We start from the raw sequence: 22,712 nt of genomic DNA, 5'->3' as shown, positions 1-22,712 counted from the left end.
ACATTAAAAAGGGGATATTTAACTTACACTAAATAATATTTTTATATAATAGATGGAAAACTTAAGTATTTGTTTTATTTTTAATAAATAATAAATAAAAAGTTCATTAATTCCCCACTTTTTACCCCCCCACAAAAATTGATATATTTATGTCCTTAAAAGGGGATCTCACACTAATAATATTTTTATAATAGATATAAAAACCTAAATGTATTTATTTGTTTTATTTTAAAGAAAGCACTATTTGCCCCCCCCTCCCATTTTGGCAAATAGCGCTTTCCTATTTTTAATAGAACAAAAAATAAATAAAAATATGTAAAGAAATAAAAGGTTCCCATACATTTTCATATTTTTATCACATTGAAAAAGGGACGTCAAACTAATAATATTCTTATAATAGATGAAAACTTAAAAGTATTTGTTTTATTTTTAATAAATAAATAAATAAGAAATAAAATGTTAATTCCCCACTTTTTACTCTCTTTGACATTAAAAAGGGGACCTCATACTATAATATTTTTATATAATAGATAGTAAACCGGTTTTGTAATATTCTTGGGGTCATTTGGCATTCTCGAATATACGTATATTACGGATGTCGAATACCGCAAATATCACGCATGGGTCAATCTATGGTTGTAAGTTGTAATATGTATGTATATGCAATGTGTAAAAACACAATATGTATATATTTATTTATAAACTAATCTATTAAATAGAATGTATTAAATACACAGTATACTTTAAATACTTCTAATATATCTCAACAGACATGCTCATTAATTGGTTAAAGTTGATGGTGAAGAAGCAGGAGGATTCACAGAATCATGTGAAAAAACTCACAATTATTTTTAAAAACTCTCAATATGCGTCTAATTTTTTTATTCTTTTAAAAATAAGAAATTACAAGAATGAGTCCATTTTTTTATTATTTTATAAATGGCAATTCTGAAACATCAAATATATATGTTTTGAATACATTCTCTATTCTTTCTAAACCATATTTAGTGTGTAGAATATGCGTTTTTAAACAAGAAAAGACCAAAGACCAGGATTTCTTTTAAATCATGTCACTGTTATATCTTAGTGATTGTAGGTAAAATATATAGGTAGCAATATAAAATATGTGATTAGTATCATGAAAATACAATAGTGTGAACAGCTATATTAGATGCAATTAAATCATGAGGTTGCCAAGAAATGACATCCATCTACAAAACAAAAGCATGTTCTCCTGTGCTACATATGAGTACAGGGAAACCACCCTCCAGACGTTTGGCTACAAGTGGTTGAGCTTTCAAGTACGCGTCACGGATGTATGATGCAGCATCCTCTGCATTGTTTGCAGCGACCAATGCCACACAACAGCCACGGAAGCCTGCACCACTGAACCTTGCCCCCATCACTCCTGGAGCATTTTGCACGATGTCCAATAGATCCACCATCTCCACACACCCTAAACTCATGCAGATAATATACAATTATCAAGGAAAATGGAATAGAATGTACTAATTATCCCACCAGTCTCTTTATTTTCACCATCTTTTTCTTTATCGACAATCATGTAACATTTAAATCTGATAACACACTGGAAGGACACTGAACAACATGGAATTACTGATTATAACATTCGCTCTCAGTCATGGCAGTGTACTATGAGACTAACTAATATTGCATACAGAGGAAATGACCTATGAGATTAACTAATATTGCATACAAAGGAGGAATGACCTATGAGACTAAAGTTATGACAATCTGCAAAAGGCCTACTAACCTAGTTGAAACTATCCTCTTATTATACATTATACAAATGTTAAATAAAAAGTCTGACGAGAGCTGAAATATGTAGCATAGATGGGGAAAGAACATACCACATTCATAGTTCTCAACAGAACTCCATCCTGATTGCGACATTAATTTGCCAAATTCTACCAAATCACCGTCCGCCCATGCTTTGATGCCTGTATTCCAGTTCAACTTCCTCAATGTGTATAGATTATATCTCTTTCATGAGGTGGATACTGATGCATATATGAGAGAATTGAATCAGTTTAAAATGGGAAACACTTCCTCCTAGTCACCAATTGATATATTTCAGTGTGCGAGTCACACCAGATCCTTATATTCACGGTACTGATGAGAAAAGTGAAATATGTTGCAATCACAAACAGAGACAAGGACATGCTCTTCTATTCACTGCAAAAGGAGCAACAAATTATAGGGACATGTGGAGAACCAGTGAAACTCTTTTTGAGTTCTACTTTTCATCCCAGTCAGAGATTCTAGGCTTTACAGTAGCTTTATAATAGCACTTTTGTATAGCCTTTTGTCCTGCCAAGTTTTGCCCTCTATGTTGGCATCACATCTCTTTCCAATAAGTCATCTTTTATATTTTCATCCATTCTAAAAGTATTCGCATAAAATGGAATTCCAAATCATTAAAATCAAGTAATATGTTCAACCAATTTAGATCACATAGCCAAAATCTGTAGCATTTTTGCAAAAACAAAATGAATGTGGAATTTCGTGAAATATAAATAAAAAAAGTGGCATTTTGAAAACATTCCCCAATTTTTATAATTGTCTTTGAGTTGTTTTTAACTATTGATTCTATTACATCCTCTGGATTCCCCCAGGCATACGTTACTTGTAAATCCATTGAAAAGTATATACCTTTAGAAACTCTTTCACATTCAGTAAAAAAATGCTTGGCTCTTCTAGCAAGCCCACCATCCAGTTGTGACTAAGATACAGAGAGACATAGAATGAATATGGAACCAGTATGCATGTGCAAATAAAATGAGGAAAATGTAGATACTTGCCTTATATTTCTCATACTCATGGGCGGTTACTGTTGACAATCATGGCTAATGTCAGCTAAGATGTTTCTTGCACATGCTATTATAAATGTATAAAATGTAAATAAAGAAACTACCATCAGATAGCATGGGTTTCACAGAATTCCTTCCAGCTGCTCTGAGTGAAAACAATATTAAAAGTATTATACAACATGTCTAATGGCAAAGCGATGAGGCAAGAGATTAACTACTCCAATCAAAGTAACCTGATTTGACTCACTTGAGTAATATAAGTGCAGCCTCTTGGCACTCTGTAACTCGTGAGTTATAACTCAAATTACTAGCCAACGCATGCTGTAGTCCAGAGAATGCTAAGAGCAATTTGTAGCCCTTCCATCTTTCATCAACAGGATGATTTGGACAAACAAATTCATAGCTCTGATTCTGTCATCCACAGTTTATTAGACAATCCTGACTCCTCATAATAAACAAGTTTACGAAAGGGGGTAGTTCAATGTCATCATAAAACAAAATTAGCATTTAAATTCTATAAAGAAAACCTAGAAGAATCTCTATCAAAAGATTATTATCAAAGATTACAATGTTTTGGAATAGTCAAATATTTCTGGTGAGATTGGTGATTTTGCTTTGGAGGAAATACACTTCCACTAGTGGTTATTTTTCTGTGGATTATTTTAAAAAATATTGATGTAAATACTCATTTGGGTTGATTGCTTTTTAAAAATTCATCAATGATAATTAATTGCATATTTTCAAGCATATCAAACAACCACATTCTTCTATATTGTTAAGGGATGCTGAATTTAGTATTGGCAATAATTACCTTGCAGTGAATAACTGTCAGGCAGCCACTCCTTGATAGAAGAATGGCAGATTGGTCAAGAATGCCATTCTTCAAACCCAAGTAATCATTCTCAATTAACCTGAAATATGAAAATATAACATTGCAGAAGCTACAATGTTTTGAAATACAAAGTAGATAGAGATAGTTATGTTGACTAAATTAACAAAACCTGCCTAAAAATGCACCAACTGCATCAAGGGAGCTTGGAAACCTCATAATCATCCCATAAAGTGGATCATCACACTCTGGAACTAGTTTCTCCAAAGAGTTCTAAAGAGCTATGACATCCATTTAAAGTTAACTGCTGTCACTAATGCATGATATGCAAATAAAATCGGCTTAAATAGATCCTTCAATTTGATCACGAGGAAACATAATAACCTCCATTGAACTAATTTTCTGATGGAAGATATGCACTCCGCAATTGTGTGGATGGCTAAATATTCTTAATTTGCAAATGCATATGTTGGCTAGAAAGACTACTTTACTACCAAAATTTGTTGAACAAACATTGCCTTGGGCAAGAATGCTATCATATATGTTTGATAATTTGCAAAACCAAAACATTTGGCTCATGGGATACTAATCATTCGGATGTAGTGTTTGGAACGCTTGACGGGCACATCAAAGGCTGTCCGTTTAGCTCAAAGCTTCTAATGCACCGGAAGAAAGAAAGAAAGAAAGATATATTAAAGTCTTTTAAGAGGCCAAAATGGCCTATAAGACCAAATAAGAGATTACATCTTGAGTGTTGTCTCGTCTTTGAGAACAAATCAAAATAAAATAAATACTACACAGTAAATATAAAAGTAAATAAGATGAAAAGAGAAGAAACAAGGGAATCTGGTTTTTGGCACATGTGAGATTCTTAAGTAAGATATATTGTAGCTTTTGTCTTCGAAAGATCTCTACCATAGGTTGATCCAGAATGGAAATGTCTCCGAAGCGAGGGAAGCACCTACAATGGTAGGAGATAATGGCTTTTATCTATTAATGACAAGGGTGTCGGGGTCGGGGTCCATGGGGCCGGGGCCTAGATGCACGGAAAATTGCTATTGCCCGATCAATTGTAACCCCTTTGTTATGTCCTGGTTTGGAGCCCATTTGTGTATCCCGTGATGGACTTGTAGGATTAGGACAGATGGGGCTAAAGAGAGTTGTGATTGTTCTTTGTGGATGAGCTTGTGTGGCTATATTCTTCAACAACTTTTCCCAATGTCTCTTGAGCTCTAGCAAGAAAAGTCCTAGGCATCATTGGTCCTCATATTCCATTACCTTGCGTAGTGGTCCAAAGCCTTGTTTAAAGAGGCAATGGTATCTCCCTCTGATTTCATAAAAGACACTACAATGACAACCATAGTGTTCCTCAGATTCCGTTCCTTGATGACACAATCGACAAATTCTCTCTTCTAAAGGTAATCGTATATATCTGCCTACCTCAATCTGTAGCTGATGTGATGAAGTTCGCAGCTGCCCTATTACACTATGCAGCGCATAGGATAGATGTATGTCCATATAAGGTGGTCTGATGACAAATCCATCCTCCGATGTATGTAAGAAGTGCGTCTTATAGTGGGCCATCTTTGTACCAAGTAGTATTTTGGGGCTGCTCCATGCTATGTTATTTTCCAAGTTAATAATATCAGTCCGGATCACTCTATTCTTTTCCACTTTGGTCATATTTAGGTGGGGACATGCCAAGCTAGCTATATTGGAACGGCGGTATTGCATTTATACTCATGCCATGTGACTCGTACCATTGCTGCATTTCGGCATACCAACAATGAGTGTCTCCATTTTCAGCTAGTTGTCTTCATGACATAAGTGCCAACCTTGGGTACCTTCGTTTAAGTAGCTCCTATAGACGTTGGATAAATGTCACTGATCGGAACAATGCTCGGTTATTATAGTGCTGCTCCCATCTCTGCCCAGATTATATCGTGGGGCACCCATGCTTTGCTCCTTATCATGCGAGCAATCATTGACACTAAGGTCTCTCTAAATCTATCCAATGATTTGCCTTGTTAACACTCGGTCCCCATGTTTCTACTCCATAGAGAAGAGTTGGTGTGACAAGTGTATCAAATAACCATAGCTTAGTCCGTGGCTCTTGGAACTGCAGATGTGCACATTGTCTCTCGAGGACACCAAGGGTTGCATATCCACGAGAAAGTCGGGCACAAGCATAGATAAAGTGCTCACCCACCAATCCATCAGGATCTTGGGCCTTCCCAAATTGTAGCCTATCAATGGCAGTTCTTACATTTTGTGGTGTAAAGAAGGTTGATTCATGTGGGCGTGAGGCATTCGGGTGGGGAAGAGGAGGTTGCCCCGGGATATCGTATAGGACCTTTGCATATTCGTGCCACACCTGAGGTGAGGTCAGTTGGGTGGTGGGTTGCCTCTCTTTAAACATTTTCCATGCTCTTTTACTCTCTTGTCCTAGGAACAAGTGATACAAATGATCTTCAAATTTAGCGAAATACAATCTCTTCTTCTTCCTTACGAGGCGTTGGAAGGTTGCTCTTGCTTGGTTGTGTGTATAAATGCCCCGAGTTACATCACGGTGCAAGCATCTCCTTGGATCACAACATTCCTCATCATACCAACTATTTTGTATTACTCTACCAAGTTTGGGGGGATTGGCTGTTGTGTGAGGGAAGGCATTTGTGGCTGCTTTATGCAATGATTTGGATAAACCTTGGGTAAATTCTTTAAGGGGTGTGGAAGGATATAAATCTAGCATGCCATTGTATACACCACAACTATACACATCAATTGTCTCGCGAGTAAATAGATACTTAACCAGCCCACTCTCCTTACAATATACATCCTTTGTGCATCCATCCTTTCCCTCGAAGCGTAGATATGCATGATCTGTTGCCAAGCCAATAGGTCTACCCGATATAGTGAACACTTTTATTTCAGGTATAACAGATGGAGATCCCATTAGATAAGTCCACTGTGCTTGCACCTCCTGTCAAAGCATCTGATATAGGCCATTGTGACAAGCCATTATATATCAAAATCCATGAGCATTTCCCAAGGCTAGGTGTTTTCCATATTCAATTATAGCACTCATATCTTGAGCTTGTCGTTTTAGACCAACCTCTTCTGCCATAACTTCTCCATAAACAGCGTCGTTGGTGTTAAACATAGTTGTTTGTTCATCCTTGGTTCGTGCATTAAAATCTCCTAATAGTATGATGTCCCCCATAGTAGCAAATCTTATGATATCATCATATAGAGGTAGATATGGTGATTCACCTAGAGGTGCAAACCTTAAGTAAGCAGGTAGAATGTAGCAAATTGCAATATATAACTCCCTAAGATCCCCTCTTTTTATTCGTATCCCCATGTAGTGTGCATCTATATCCTTATGGACAACATGCACTCTATCATGGAACTCCTTTTTGTATAGCACAGTCACTCCTCCCGAACCTCTAGTGATTGCTCGTGTTCGAGGTTGGGGACGACATATTGACTCCCATCTATATCCTTGTACCTCGGGGAGTTTGCTAGCCATGCATTGGTGAGTCTCTGTATACATCGCAATATCTATATTTTTCAATGTATCTTCAAAATATCCGACATCTGTCCGTAGAGAGTCGTTGCAATTCCATATGGTCATGCATAGGGTCTCATAGGCCATATATCTTCATGCGGTTCTCTTCTCTGTAATAATGACCTTGCCATCTCTATATACGGCTCATTTTCCTTCCTTTCTTGCATCAAGCACTCGTGGCATGTTTTCTTTGCGGTGTGCCACTTGCGCTGGAGTGAGATCGTCATCGAGGTATATTTTCTAACCCTTGAGTGCCTTTCTTTTAGAGAGGAAAGCTTTTTTCTTGTCAATATCCATGAAGCGGATGATAAGGGCTTTAGCTCTAGACTCATCTCTACCCACTCTCCATGCCGAAGCAAATGGAATATCTGATGCTCCAATCTTTGTTCCGAGATTCTTGGCATCTTCTTGTGGACTTCCCTTTTCGGCCCAACCAACCACTCGTACATGCAACGCACGAGCTTTCCTCTTGGCTTCTTCTTCTAAAGTAGAATTCATTATTGCCATCCTATCTATGGATGTTCCTTTTTGTTTTTTTACTACCTCTATCCAAGGAGCATTTGCTTTAATTTCGTTTTGGGCGTGCTCGGCTTGAGCTTTGGCATCTTTGGCGATGTCTGCCCATGTTTGCATTTCCTTCATGACATTGGCTTTGACTGTAGAGATGCATCTTTCCACTGCTTCTTGTCCTTTTTCGAAATCTACTTTTATAGCTCCTAACTCAGCCTTACTTGAGGATATTTCATCCTTAAGGTATTGTGTCATGTCATCCTCGAGCTCTAAGTGTGATTTGTCCACATGGCTTATTATGTCTTTTCGCATCTCTTCTAATCACTCAGCCTTGATAGAGGCGTACAATTCTGATTTCTGTTTCTCTATCTCCTTTTTCATTTCTTCCTGTGGTGCTATTTCGATATCTTCTCTAATAAGGTTGATCTCTTGCGCAATCAAATGGCATAAAAGATCATGTTTCCCATTTTCGACATCGAATGGAATGTCGGATGGGGCCTGCGTTCTAGGTTCCTTATGCGCCCTTCTGACGCTATTTCGGTCCCGTCCTTTTCATCTATGATATCTTCTTGTGGTCTTCAATAGATTTGGACCCTCATCATGCGTGTTAAGATCCATCTTTTCAGTGTCTGTCCCTTCGGACTCCATGGTGTCAGATGTTGAGGGCAAAAAGAATAGAAATTACTACTGGGCAGAAAGAATACAGGAATAGATTTGGCAGAAGATACAAGAAATCTGATTTGGAAGAGAACGCACAGGATCGGGCATTGCAGAAAACACAGAGGACAGACATTTCAAAAAGGACAGACAGAGCCAAAACCCTAAACACAGAGCATAAACCCTACACTCGGGAGAGAGAGAGAAAGAGGGAGAGAGTTTGAGTGAGAGAGAGAGAAAGAAAATGGCTTATAGGACCAAATAATAGAAATCATAATCAGGGAACTCTTTGTTAGGAAATCGGTCCCTCCGGATGGGATCCAGTTATGAATAAAGAGGACCCGGTGAGAACCGGAAGAGATCCGGAAACCGGATCGGATGGACCCGGTGAGAACCGGAAGAGATCCGGAAACCGGATCGGATGGACCCGGTGAGAACCGAAAGAGAAGACATATTCGTAAATATGTTTTTTGAGTAAGTCTATTGAGGCTATATTTGTAAATAGCCCTAAGTTCATATAAGTATAAATATGACTTAGGGCAATCACTCAAAGTGCGTTGTCATATTGTTGTATGTGTATAATTGTTGTATAGAGAAAGAAAGAAAGATATATTAACGTCTTTTAAGAGGCCAAAATGGCCTATAAGACCAAATAAGAGATTACATCTTAAGTGTTTTCTCATCTTTGAGAACAAATCAAAATAAAGTAAATATTACACAGTAAATATAAAAGTAAATAAGATGAAAAGAAAAGAGACCAGAGAATCTGGTTTTTGGCACATGTGAGATTCTCAAGTTAGGTATATTGTAGCTTGTCTTCGAAAGATCTCTATCATAGGTCGATCCAGAATGGAAATGTCTCCGAAGCGAGGGAAGCACCTACGAGAGAGTAATAGAGAGAGAGAGAGGAGATACAAAGCGATACTCTGTTGTAACTGCCGCTTGGCGAAGAAACAGAGCTCGAGGTCATTGCCTCCGAGTCTCTGATTGTACCTTTCTCATATAGTGATAGTTTGGAGTCTGTGGGCTCCCGTGGTTTTTTTGGGGGGGTTTTCCACGTAAACATCCTGTGTACTTTCTTTTGGTGTACGAGTATTCATCTCTATTCCCATTTCTGTGTTTGATCCTTAAACGAAGTGATCTAAGACTCGGTTGTGGCCGAGCAATATTCCACACTATTCTCCACACTTTTTACGCCTCGAAAGCTTACATTGGAGTGCTATATTCCCACGGTCACTAGCTACACAAGAGCCTAGGAAAGCTTATTTTTTAGCAAAGAAGGGGCTGAAATCAATTGCAGATGTGGTAAACGACCAAGGTCACCTATTAGGCTTCAATGACATGACATGTCGTTATAGTGTTGCGCCACATCATCGCGTTATCTGGAATCAAGTCATAGAGTTGATACTTTCCTTAGTACCAGTGCCACCTCTAGATGGAGATCGTAGGATTCAAGACCAGATGTTACAAAAAGGCAACATTGTTATTCTGATGAATAAGATTACAACACATTCAGTATACATGTTGTTGCAACCTGCCCCATGGTTTCATGAACATGCAAATGCATTATGACACCTACGCAAAACACATTCTTGGTGGGAAAACAGGCTTACAAGCTTATGGAGCTGTGGTCTTCCACTTAAGCAACGAGTATTCCTATGGAGATGCCTATTGGGTGTGCTCTCGACTAGGTCGAATCTTCAAAAGCGATTGATAGCATTGCCGCAATGTGCAAGATGTGGTGGACGATTGGAAACAATCCCACACTTACTATGGACTTGCTTATTCACTACAGCATTTGAACAAAGACTAAATGCATCTCTTTCTCACAGATTTCCTGGCCGAAGGTTTGGGGAGCACTTTTGGCTATTTGGACAAATTCCATGTGCCCTATCCAACAATGCCTATTTTCTCCAATGGACAAGATTTTGGGTATTCTAGACCATTTGGACGGCCCGCAATAATAAGGTCTTTGATCGAAACCAACTGCACGAAATTAGCTTCTTTAAGCAATCCCTCAAGCAATCTCTATTTGATTGTCTGCAACTTACAAACATCACACTGCAAATTTACACTCTTTACTTTGAGTGTTTCTAAGGTCTTTAGTGTCTAATCGACACTCGTATATTTCTCTTTATTCTTTGTGGGTTTTCACCTAGCTTTGAGGTTCCCACTAGTAATAAAAGTGTTACTAAAAAAAATCCTGATGGAAGAGACCAAAGACAAAGGATGAAAATCTTAGAAGAGAACCAAGTGTGGAATCTTTTGTCGCATCTAAGCTTTTACAAAAATAATTTAGGTCTCATACAAACCTAGTTGGAGAACCAATGAGTCAGACTATTCAGTTTGTATATTAAGAGTGCTTGGTGGGATGGTTCCTCAAACAAAAATGCCACAGTTAAATTTCTTTTCAACTTTAAATCATACCTGTCTAATTCTATATTCTCCAATGCACTGATATCTAATCCATTTACATATTCCAACGCCAAAAGAAAAGATATTCCAACCTGGAATCACATCCAAAATAAAACTGTGTAATCATATTCTTGATCCAATGTAAGATATTGAAAGATTCAAAAATCAACATTTGTACCTCAAGCATAATAATTCCAGCATTCAAGTTAAGACATTCAAAATTCATCACTACTTGTGGAGTACTAAATATCCCAATCTACGTCCAATGTGGATATGGACTCGGGAAATGTTTTCTCTGATTATTCTTAGTGACTTTCTGGCTTCAAATATCTGACTCCAAAATAGAAGAAAATAAATAAACATGAACCTTTTCTTTCTTCAACAAAATATTATCTATCCATTGAACCAGACTGGTTGCTGCGAGTCACACACCCATATCAAAATCTGTGCATTGTTACAATCATGACATCTAGATCATATCAATCTATACAGAAAGTCACTTGGTCAAATTTGGTACAAATTTCATGGATTTTTTTGCTAAATGCACATCATTAATGCTTTCATTTGTAATCCTAGTTTATAGAAAATTTAAATTTTGAGAAGGGAAATGAAGCTAATGTGCTTCCTCATTATCTCAGGCACAGGTGCTTAGGTCAGGTCATAACAAAATTCAGACTGCTTCATCTAGAGGTTTCCAACAGAACAAAATGCGTATAGAATATGAAGCCCTAGAAAGTTGAGATTCCTAGACGAATATAATTTCTTCAAGAAAATGATAACAGCTCCAATAAAACCAGAGTTAAGTTCCTGTCATCGTAGCTTACAGCAGCAGAGGAGCTTATGCCAGCACCATGAAGTCCATTCACTCCATCAAGCAAGCCAATAATACCCTACATCAAATAATTATACTTGATGAAGTTATGTTAAACCACACATATTATACTGCTTAATCATTCAATTTAATGACCTGCTGAATATTGTATCCTCTTTTCTTTAGTGCATAAACTGCGCCTCTAGCATAGTCACCCCATTTTCCTTCCTCTTCTATGGCGCTTATTTCATGTTTGTTTTGAAGTTCAGCACCTATCCTTCTCTTGACTAACATAATGTATGAGAATAATAACCATGAAGAGTTCAATTACCACACATCTTATCTATTCGGGTCCTGTTAATGACATTTTTGTGTTTGGAGAATTTCCTTAATATTTTCTAATTTATATTTCCAGACTCAGAATAAATCTCCATTTTAATACGATACATTGCTATTTTCATCACACGGAGGATTGAAATGCAAGTACATCACATACTCGTATTTTCAGACAGCAAAATTACTTCCGCTTTGAATGTAATTCATAATCAATAACTCTTATAGATTTATCTTTATTATTCATTCCCAATGGTGTGCATATAATTTTTTGTATCTCATTTTTCATTACTGTAGGATAGGTATGAGTTTTTCTTTCACCATTTACCCAACCCTCGGCACAGTCAGGGGATAAGGTCATGAAACATACATGCAAACCGACCATAGAAAGTCATTCCCATTACATAAGCCTTGATGAAATTACCTGAATCTCACATCACCAGCAAATTGCCTTGATTTTAGAAAGACCTGCAGAACCATATACGATGCTTAAACATAATACATAAATCAATCCTAAAAACTTTTCCCCATGCACTTGAAATGACATGAATTAATAATTCTTCAAAAAATTGATGGAAACTCTACATGTTACCTCATTTCCATCTGAAGAAACAAACCCAAGAAGAATGCCCTTATCAACAGTCATTGCTGTAACTGATCCTCCCTGTTCATTAGGAACGCTTGATATTAATTTCTATGGTAAATACCATTGGCAGGACGATCATCATGCTTGGTGCCATATGAGCTCTAGGATGAAAAATCAATAAGTGCACTAGTGGGATTAAGAGTAAAAAAATAAACAGAATGAGCAAGCTAAACATATGCAGTAAAAGAGAGGGGCTAAACCAGAACAAAATCGTGAGAATGGAAATGCCCCACGTATAAGCAGCTGAATCAGATCACAAATGACTTGCAAATTGGACTTTGAATCCAGATTGGATTGTGAATCTTCAAAACTGGGAAAGTATGAAGATTTCAAGAAGTTGACACATACAAACCAGCCCCCGATACAGTTAAAGAATAGATGGGCTCAGCCTTCACGTAGTCCCGTCATTCTGCTACAGTATACGTTTATTGAAACTGATTTAAGCTTGATGCAGGTAGTACGTTACATAGGACAGTGTCAACTTGAAGTATGGACTGCTTTCTATCAAGTGGTCATCTCCAGACTCAAGAGTATAAGCTGTGGATAGCTTATTCAAATAACAAGAAAATCTCAGTATCCTGAACTTGAAAATAAACATCTACCTACCCTATAGCTAAAAGGATCTCTGAACTCAATAGCTCTCTTCAGAATCACCCTCTCAAATTATCCACAAATCTAAAGGAGGATTCTGGATGGGTTCTTCGGTAGCATGAACATGCAAATCGTGTGTTTTGTACCTGCCAGCCCTATTTGTGAAAGGCAAATAGGTCTTTCGTATATCTGGTGCTCTCTTCACCTATGAGGAGATCTTGCATACATATTCTCTTAATACACAATCTTTATGTAATCTAACCTTCTAACCTTGGGCATCAAGATCGCATCATGTATAACGATTGCCATCATCAAATGCTGATCCAATAACTCACATCATATTGTGCATTAAAAATTTAAAAGAAAGAACCATGGACAACATGGAATTTGTGTGCAGACCCTCAGGAGGTTGGCAGCTGACTAGCCTTTAAAGTGCACCAAAGACTCTGAAGAGCCATCACAAATAATAGCAGGATTTCATGTACATTAAGCTTAACAATTTCCTAAAATGATTCCTCCGTGTTATTTTGATTAGAGTGTGGTATTTGTATGATTATGGTACGTAATTAGAATCAGCTCTAATTCGACAATTAAAACATAAGGTATTGGCTTGCACTGTACACCTTCAGATAGAACATAACAAAATATATGAACCTAATTGAAGAAAGATGTCAAGAACAGAAGGCTATGAATCCACTAAATTCCCGGATATTCACAATTTCGAGCAATTCAGAGTCAACAAGAATTTTGTCAAGCATATACATGACGTTACTGAAACTCAAAAAGTACATCCTTAATTTTGTAGGAACAAGAAAACCCACCTGGTGATCTATATGTGCACCCAAAGGGCACACACGGTAAGGAGAGACCACTATCCTCACATCTCCGATGTTACTATTAGCAAGTGTAGAAACTTCATCTCTTACTTTTTGAATCTGCAAAAAATAGAGCAAAAACATTCATAAGAGCAAAATCATAAAGCTTCATCTCTTTATTTCAGAACTTGAAGGAAAATCAATGAAGCACTTATGTTGAATGGAACTCCTAAATATATGCATGCATGCGTAAAGCAATCAAGCATAACTCAAAGAATATCACACAATAGCTCAAGAAACATTGTCAGGCAGTTCCATCCTGCTCCAGACTACATGCAGAATCAATCCTATGGATGCGTTCTGTAACCTTATCTCCATGAAAGGAAACATCAAAGACTGGTCTATGCCTGATTAAACCACTGGCTTAACAAATGATGAAACGTCCTCAAATTCTTGCATAGTCCTCAGTTAGGAAACTCCTCTTGGAATAGGGTCCCACATTGCTTGTTCCTTCAGGATGGATTCATCATCTGGTTCTCTTAGATGGATACATCTCTTTCACGTATTCCTAGTGTAATAGGGCACTGCAAGATCTCTTCACAACAGATATAGACAGATATGCTCATGACTCTATGATGGAAAGAACCTGCCAATAGTGCCATCAAGGTATGAAATTGGCAGAACACTCTGTTTGCCACTGCTGGTTTTCATGAGCCAAGGAGGAGATAGCACTGCTTCTTCAAACAAGGCTTTGGCTCACCATAAGGCAATGGAATATGAAAACCAATGATGTTTACAAGGTCTTCATTGGTTATAGAGAAAAGATGTCGAAGGAGAACAATACAATCCCAACACCAAAATACCATAAAAAATTTCTTTAGCTCCATCTCTCTTAATGCATGGAATGAGATTGAGAAAATTCAAAAGATGTTCTTAAGGAGGCAATTAGGAGTTAAATGCACTACCTCTTACCAGGTTATGTTTTTGGAAACAGGTGTTCGGCCCATAGAAATATTGGCACTCCAAAGAGTATATAGATACATTACAAAGGTCAAGAATATGTCGAATCATCGATCACCACATCTTGCTTGGAATGTTGGATGTAAGCAACAAAAGAATCATAAGAGTAAAATTCTCACATCAGGTTGGGTTGTTGACATATGAAAATGGTTTAGAAGACGCGGTGTGGATGACTTTTAGACCTTTCGGGAGATACTATGCAGTATGTAATGATTGAGGAAAGGCTGGTGGAATAATTAAGGATGAAGTGAGAAGATGCTAAGAGGACAAAGCTAGAATACTACATTGCAAATGTCAACCCTGAATGTTGGTCTCAATATAAAGCAAGAATGCCTTTTGATTGTATCCAACCTTATCTCATTACCAATATGAGTAGTAATGCTCGTAGAGCCTTTACACTACTTCGCATCAATCTCACAAGTTAGGTATTGAAGTTGCATCATGGTATCAAAATGTAACAAATTTGAAGGCATGTAAAGTATGCAATGAAGGCATGGTAGAGGATGAATGTCACTTGCTCTTCACATGCTTGGAATATAGTGCAATTTATTCAAGATATGTTGACATACTAAGAGGGTGTGATAACTTAAGTGCCATACTTAAGATACCACCTAGAAGGTTGAGCTCATATGTGTATGCTTTATTCACATAGAGACTTTGCACTTCAATGTATGAATACCCCTTTTTAGGAAGGAGACACCTATCAAGAACACATGTATACTCTGGTACCATAGGTCAAAATTGGCCTCTTTATGGACGATAAAAATTCTAATTCTAATTCCCATTACAAGTCGATAAAGGGTTACATGAGTAGGGTTTTGACCACAACATTCAAACGAATGTTGCAAAATATCAAGCAATAGGATATTTTCATGCACATGGGCCATATCTATCTAGACCACAACCCCATGAGCTTTGTCATAAACAAATAAAAGGCCATTATCACTCGTGCTTCTCCCTTCGGAAACCACTCCACCTTGGATCAGCCCATGTTGGAGATGTTTTTAAGGCAGAAATTTCAGTCCCGCTAACTTCATAATTTTAAATGCTTAACTAAGGATCCTTTGCTACCTTCGGCACATTTTAAAATGAAATATCTCATTCAGTCTGATATGACATTTTATCTTTCTTTCCTTCACAATTAGACTTTCCATAAATGAAGATGCTAAAATCAGCATATGGCACTTCCAAAGTGAGGGAAAATCTCAATTAAACCACTACTTTAGCTAAATTTCGGCACAAAAGTATATCATATAAATGAAAAAAAAAATGCATTTAAGATTCTGGGCTCGTTAATACCTAATTCACATCTATGAAACTAGCTCTAAAGCTGAATTTCAAGATCTACATCAAAAAGTGGTTTGTTCGAATAATGCAAAAGTCTACCTAATGCTGGCCTGCAATGCCTCTTCAAAAAATACCTTAGCCCACCCATTCATAACTTTTACATGATTATATGTAGATCCTAACTTCAAGTGATTTAATGGTGAATAATTTCCTTTGGTCTAGCAACCATCAACTTGTCCACCAAGGGTTCCCACAGAATAAGCAAACTAATAAAAAACCAAACTAATTTCATTATGTATTAGTTTCATAAGAGAAGAATAATAACTTCTCCGGGTCATAGATAGCATAGTTGATAGCTTATTGAGACTATGCTTTCCACATCATTGAAGATGGAGTTATCTTACGCTTTGGATATATGGATATTCATCCATCTCATGGATTGAGATGCACCATTGCACAGATCCACACCTTATCACATCAGTTGGAGAGGGATAGGTGGGTATAGGGCATACCCTATTATGAACAATATTAATGAGAAGAGATTAATTAAAACATTACGAACAAGAAGAATTAAGGACGCTTAACTACACCAACCAGCCCTGAACAAAGGATAAGGGATGAATATAAAAGCCTCCCATATTACTAAATATGGCCTTACATTATACCTTGGAAGTGAAGGCAACCACAGATCTCAAAAGCTTCTTTGGGATGCCATGTGGAAGGGTACTCCTTTATATAGCTGAACTTCTTTGGCTCCCAAACATCCAAATGTTCCTACATATCCCAAGTCGTAGGATGACCAGTTTCTCACTTAAATTACCCTTGAATCCATTTCAATCATCCTTTACCATTGGCCCTTAAGTATATGTCTGTAACAAATCCTTCAGAGAAGCATATGTTCGATATGTCTTACAAAGCTCAAGTCAGAGGAACCTATGCTGTTCCACAGTTTAGAATGAAATCCAAGGGCATTTCCACTACTCTTTAGGGAGGTGCTCAGACCATTCTCCTAACTCACGCACTTCTATAATCAAAGATATTTGGGTCTGCTTCTACTAGAGATCTGTAAATTTAGAGAATCACTCTTGATGGGTAGCTACATCATTGAACAGCTTACTGTGAGATTCAAGGGCGCCTCCACTGTCTCTTTAGGGAGAGATTTGATCATTATCTTAACCCATGAAATTCAATGATCAAAGATATTTGAGGCTATTTCTACTAGACATCTATAAATTTAGAGAAACATTCTTGAGGAATAGCTAGCCACCTAGGCTTGTACGACGGAAAATGTTAGGCTTCTTCAAAAGGTTGTGCCAAGATACCTCAGAGCAATCACAACCAAGACCTCATCGAGGGATATCATATACATTGATATTGAGAGTTAATAAGCTGGTCTACTTACATTCTACATCTCCTAAATATGCATTTATTTATTTTGTGAATTCTATCCTCCAAATTACTTGTATCAATGGATCTTATATTGTTATGCTTTGATCACAGCATAGTTACAAAGGGAAGCTCCATAGTTTAGGAGTAAATTATTTTTTCTTTCTCTTAAAAGACATTAATATATCTTTCTTTCTTTCTATCATCGAAACAGCTTGCAGAACATGGAGAGAATCATTTTCGGTCTGATGAAATGCAAGAGTAGTTCCTATCACAGAGGATGAGTATAAATGCATTACCCCATTCCAATATAGCTTGGAATGTAAAAATATAAATATGAGCAAACTGGAAAAGAATAGAGTGATTTGAATTAATATCATTAAGCTGGATAATCAGCGAGCATTTAGCCCACAACATCTCTTGTAAGGACTTAACTCACTATAACACACTCTTTTTACATGCATCACACAATGGAATTATCGGAAGCCTGATACAAATCTATCTCATGCACTCCATATTGTAATCGGAAAATATGCACACAAAACTAGAGAAGAATAAATCTGCCAATTGTGCCATCAATGGGTGGAATTAGAAGAATGCTATGTTTGCCATTATATGACTGTTTATGAAATTAGAGGAAGATGGCATTGCCTCTTCAAACAAGGCTTTAACCAAATACGCAAGGTAATGGAATACAAAGACCAAAAATGCTTGAGACTCTCTTGCTAGAACTCAAGAGACATAGGAGAAGTTGTCAAAGGACAACAATATAACCACAACATCTCATATACAAAGACCATTGCGACTTTCTTTACCTCCAACAATTTCTCTTTTGTCAATTTATTATATCATCATCATCTCTCTCTTGTCAATGGTATTCAGTTTCCTGTGAGGTTAATAATACATCTATTTATCTATCCATCTTATAAAAAACCCAGCAAAATCCCGTATATCACCCTTGAACGTCACCCATAGATACCTCAATGAAAGGCTACATAATTATAATGGGGCCTAAAATATATGGATCTTGATGCGAGGAATGGAGAAAGAACTTTACTTCCAAACCGTGAAAAGATTTGCCTTCTTCCCTTGAGGTTTTTCGCTTACCTCTGGAAAAACAGGATGGTTATTGTTGGACGGATTAGGTCAATCTATTTCACTCCGGTGATATAAAGCCACTTATCATGTTTACATGGAATAATACACAAGACAACACCAGGAATGTCTAAACAGATACAGATCGGGCGTATATGGGTGGAATCTGATAAAACCCAATAAAAAAGAAACAGTGGAAATGAAAATGTAGGTAGGTAGAGCAGAGAAAAACCAGATCTTTGGAAGGCCATTCGAACTCGTGAGTAGTAGCCATTGATATCCCAATAAAAAGGAAACAGTGGAAAGGAGAATGTAGGTAGAGCAGAGAAAAAACCAGATCATTGATATCATCGATTCCAGTTGTTCATGAATAATACCATCGCTTATTCTATAATATAGAATAATAACATAGATTGACCCATGCGTGGTATGCGTGGTATTCGACATCCGCAATATTCGTAGTATTCGAGAATATAAAATTGCTCCAAGAATATTATAAAACCATTCGTTTATGGAAAATAAATTTACATAATAAAAATTATTCAATTCACTTAAAAAAAAGGAAAAATCACCAATTAATCGAAAAATGGAAGGTCTTCAAAAATCAAAACCACTAGTGGAACCCATTGAGTGCCTCAAGCTTCCATAGCCATTGCTGCTTCTTTTACTTTTGGCCTTTTGCCCGTGGCATCCTTGACAACAACCTATGGATTGCTGTTGCTGCCCACCCCTGCCAAGACATCCCCTCCTATGATCTCAAGGTAAACAAATCATGGAAATTTTTTATAACTTACCCCCCCCCCTGTTTCTCTCCTCCTGTCTTAACCTATATTTATGTGAAATGATACCTTTGATGAGATTCTTCTTTCTCTTCTGCTTTGAACCTCATTGACTCTTTACATTTGATGGGTTTCTTTTTGTTTCTTTTTGTTTTTCCTTTCTTTCTTTTGCTACCCAAGCTGAGTGGTATCTTTTATGGATTCCTTCTGATTAACCCAATTTGAGTGATCTCTATCTTGGATCATATCTGTTTTACCCTAGTTTGATTGATATCTCTTATTGCTTTGTATTGTTTTGCCCGAGTGTATGTCTTACGCAGGAGCAGGAAAGGACGCAGTCGAACCCTAAATTTCGAGGAGCCGATGTTTGATGTTGTTCCATGTTGATTGCTAATTGCTATTCCCTACAGAGCTCTTCTCTATTCGCTACTCGTCGAATGCATTTTTTCACAAAAAAAATAGGGAAAAAAAGGGGAAAAAAAAAGTTAACGAATATTGGAAGAAATATTCTCATACGTATTCGTTGGTATTCGTGGGGGAGGCCCCACGAATGTGAATATCTCAATCTATGTATGTATGTATATATATATATACATAGAATGAACCATACATATCATACGTGCATTCGCATTCGCGAATGATTTAATCAAATGTGTATGGTAAATCATCTCAAAGTTGGATTGGATTGACTATGGTCTTATATTATATATTGATTCGCTCTCAATCCCAATAACTGGACTCTAATCTATTGTGAACCACCAACATAAGTATGGTTGCAATATTTGCATTGTATCACATGCATACTTTTGGGATGCTTCTTAAGAATCAAGACATCTCTATCATCCTCACTTTAGAACTTTACAAAAAAATGAGTATGAACTATAAAGATTGAATCAAAATATGTCATTATAAATTATAATCAAGCGTTCAAAAACTCATAAAACGTATATTCGAGAATATGAAGAAAACATGACATAGGCAGTAGTAGCATAACAACTTATCACTAGGGTGACCTAATATCTAATAACAAAGAAAGAAAAAAAGAAAAGAAAAAAGAAACAATCAAAAACTCATAAAATGTATATTCGAGAATATGAAGAAAACATGACATTGGCAGTAGTAGCATAACAACTTACCACTAGGGTGAAAAAAAGAAAAAAAAGGAACATGATACTAACATAAAATGTTGCCATGACATAAGCAGTAGTAGCATAACAACTTACCACAAGGGTGAGCTAATTTCTAATAACAAAGAAAGAAAGAAAAAGAAGAAAAAAGAACATGACACTAACAAAAAATTATGAGAAAGTTAAGAATTGAACCCAAGACATAAGTAATAATAACACAACAACTTACCACTAGGTTGTGCTTACTTCTAATAGTTAAAAAAGAAAAGAAAAAAAGTATTATTATAACACTAACATAAAAATTTGTTATGACATGGTACACTAATGAGAGAGAGAGAGAGAGAGAGAGAGAGATGAGAAAATTGGGAATCAAACCCAAGACACAGACAACAATAGCATGACTCCTTACCTTGGAGTGAGACAAATTGTAATGAGAATAAATGAAAAAAAGGAAAAAAACAAAGGAGCACGTATTTTTCCCATTTCAAACGTGTTCGTTTCCAAACATTTGAATGCTTGCACGAACACAAATATTTTCTTTTTCCAAAAGAAAATATACTTCCATTAGTTTTTAGAAAAGTCATAAAAACTACAACATACAAAATTTTCCCCAACTCATCTTTATAAGATGATGGTTGAGGAAACAAAACTTTGAACTCCAAAATAGAGGAAAATAGACAACTAATCTGAAAATGATTCTATAAATAAAACAAGTAATCTGAAAATTATTCTATAAACAGCTTCCAAGCTATTCCATATTGCTACCACAAGCTTCCAAGGTAGAGAACAATGTATTCCATGCCTCTACATCTCAGTTTTGAAGTCGATCATACATTCTGTGCTTCTTCAAGACAACCACGTTCCTTATGCACGTCTGTAAACACATCAATCATTTTGCTTCCTCTTTCCACATTTGGTTACCACCAAATTCCAACGTCTGTAAACACAAACCTAATGCTTCCTCTTTCCACCTCAGTCATGCTGCTTGTTACCACCCATTTCCAAGTGAACCAGTTGAAGGGTTTTCCTTTGCCAATGCTCCAAACAAATACAATATCAGGAGTAGCATAAAATCCATGAGCTAACAGATCAATACGCTGGAAATATCAAGCACTCGCCAACTTTGCGACTGATGAAAACGTTCCCTTCTCAGCCACAGTCTTCATGCAAGACTTTATTTCTTCACATGCATTTAAAACTACCTAACCATACAAGTTTGATCTTGCTGAAGCTGTTATTGGAGAAACCTTTGGAACCTTATTTGTGCTTGTCTCAGAGATAAACAGTGAACTCAAAAGACTACTAAATGAAGTAATCACAATTTATACAATTTTGGTATGCAATCCTTGTCCCATCTCAACTCCACCATGTGTTACAAGAACACTTCCATCTGTATCTAGTTGAAATAAAACCCCTTCCTTTTGGTGAATTCATGTAGAGATTGTTTGTCAGACTCTTTGTATACCATCTTGGCATGTTGCCAATGTCCACGAAAATCCTGTATTAACAACAAGAAATTAGTCTAAAGATTTCCTCACCCACTCCCGATAGTATGCTTCGACCCCCCCACCATCTTCACTCATCCTTATAACAGAAAAATTCTTCATACAGTCCACATCAGCCATCTCGGCGATTAGCATCTTGCAACATCTTGCCAATGTCCACTAAAATCCTGCATAATCAACAGAAATTAGTATAAAAGTTTCCTCACCCACTCATGATAGTCGGCTTCGACCCCCCCACCATCTTCACTCATCCTTATCTCATAAAAATTCTTCCTTCAGTCCACATCAGCCATCTCGTTGATTAGCATCTTGCCAATGTCCACTCAAAACCTGTATTAACAACACAAAATCATAGTCAGCTTCGACCCCCCCACCATCTTCACTCATCCTTATCATAAAAAAATGAATTTCTTCATTCAGTCTACACAGTCATCTCGCCACTAAGCAATTTGCCAATGTGCACTAAATTCCTATATTAGCAACAGAAATTAGTGTAAAAGTTTCCTC

The 22,712-nt window shown here is 36.9% G+C and overlaps 1 protein-coding gene and 1 pseudogene across 1 annotated transcript; both read right to left on the bottom strand.

The window, feature by feature from the left end:
• Positions 1-1,108: 1,108 nt before the first annotated feature.
• On the bottom strand, positions 1,109-19,139 carry GALAK (galacturonic acid kinase). The gene is made up of 14 exons (XM_087319923.1): positions 19,027-19,139; positions 14,013-14,126; positions 12,547-12,618; positions 12,379-12,422; positions 11,778-11,898; positions 11,635-11,700; positions 10,823-10,902; positions 3,643-3,742; positions 3,079-3,242; positions 2,936-2,976; positions 2,823-2,851; positions 2,674-2,743; positions 1,872-1,961; positions 1,109-1,456 (listed from the first exon to the last, which is right to left on the bottom strand). The coding sequence occupies exons 1-14, from the start codon at positions 19,066-19,068 to the stop codon at positions 1,212-1,214; spliced, it is 1,278 nt and encodes a 425-aa protein (XP_087176049.1). The 5' UTR covers positions 19,069-19,139; the 3' UTR covers positions 1,109-1,211.
• LOC147864197 (uncharacterized) lies at positions 7,322-8,050 on the bottom strand (annotated as a pseudogene).
• Positions 19,140-22,712: the final 3,573 nt, after the last annotated feature.

This window comes from Azolla caroliniana, unplaced genomic scaffold (genome assembly GCF_043228905.1).
Source record: "Azolla caroliniana isolate FFs.n. ecotype wild unplaced genomic scaffold, voAzoCaro1.0.p SCAF_5, whole genome shotgun sequence".
Classification (NCBI taxonomy): domain Eukaryota; kingdom Viridiplantae; phylum Streptophyta; class Polypodiopsida; order Salviniales; family Salviniaceae; genus Azolla; species Azolla caroliniana.
This window is presented reverse-complemented; position numbering and strand designations above follow the sequence as displayed.

Excerpts from the sequence above, each read along its gene's own strand:
- GALAK (XM_087319923.1), bottom strand. The coding sequence starts at position 19,068 with ATGGCTACTACTCACGAGTTCGAATGGCCTTCCAAAGATCTG. Across the intron at positions 12,423-12,546 it reads TTTCTTCAGATGGAAATGAG|GTCTTTCTAAAATCAAGGCA; the intron begins GTAACATGTAGA and ends ATGGTTCTGCAG. Across the intron at positions 1,962-2,673 it reads ATGTGAAAGAGTTTCTAAAG|GCATCAAAGCATGGGCGGAC; the intron begins GTATATACTTTT and ends ACTGGAATACAG.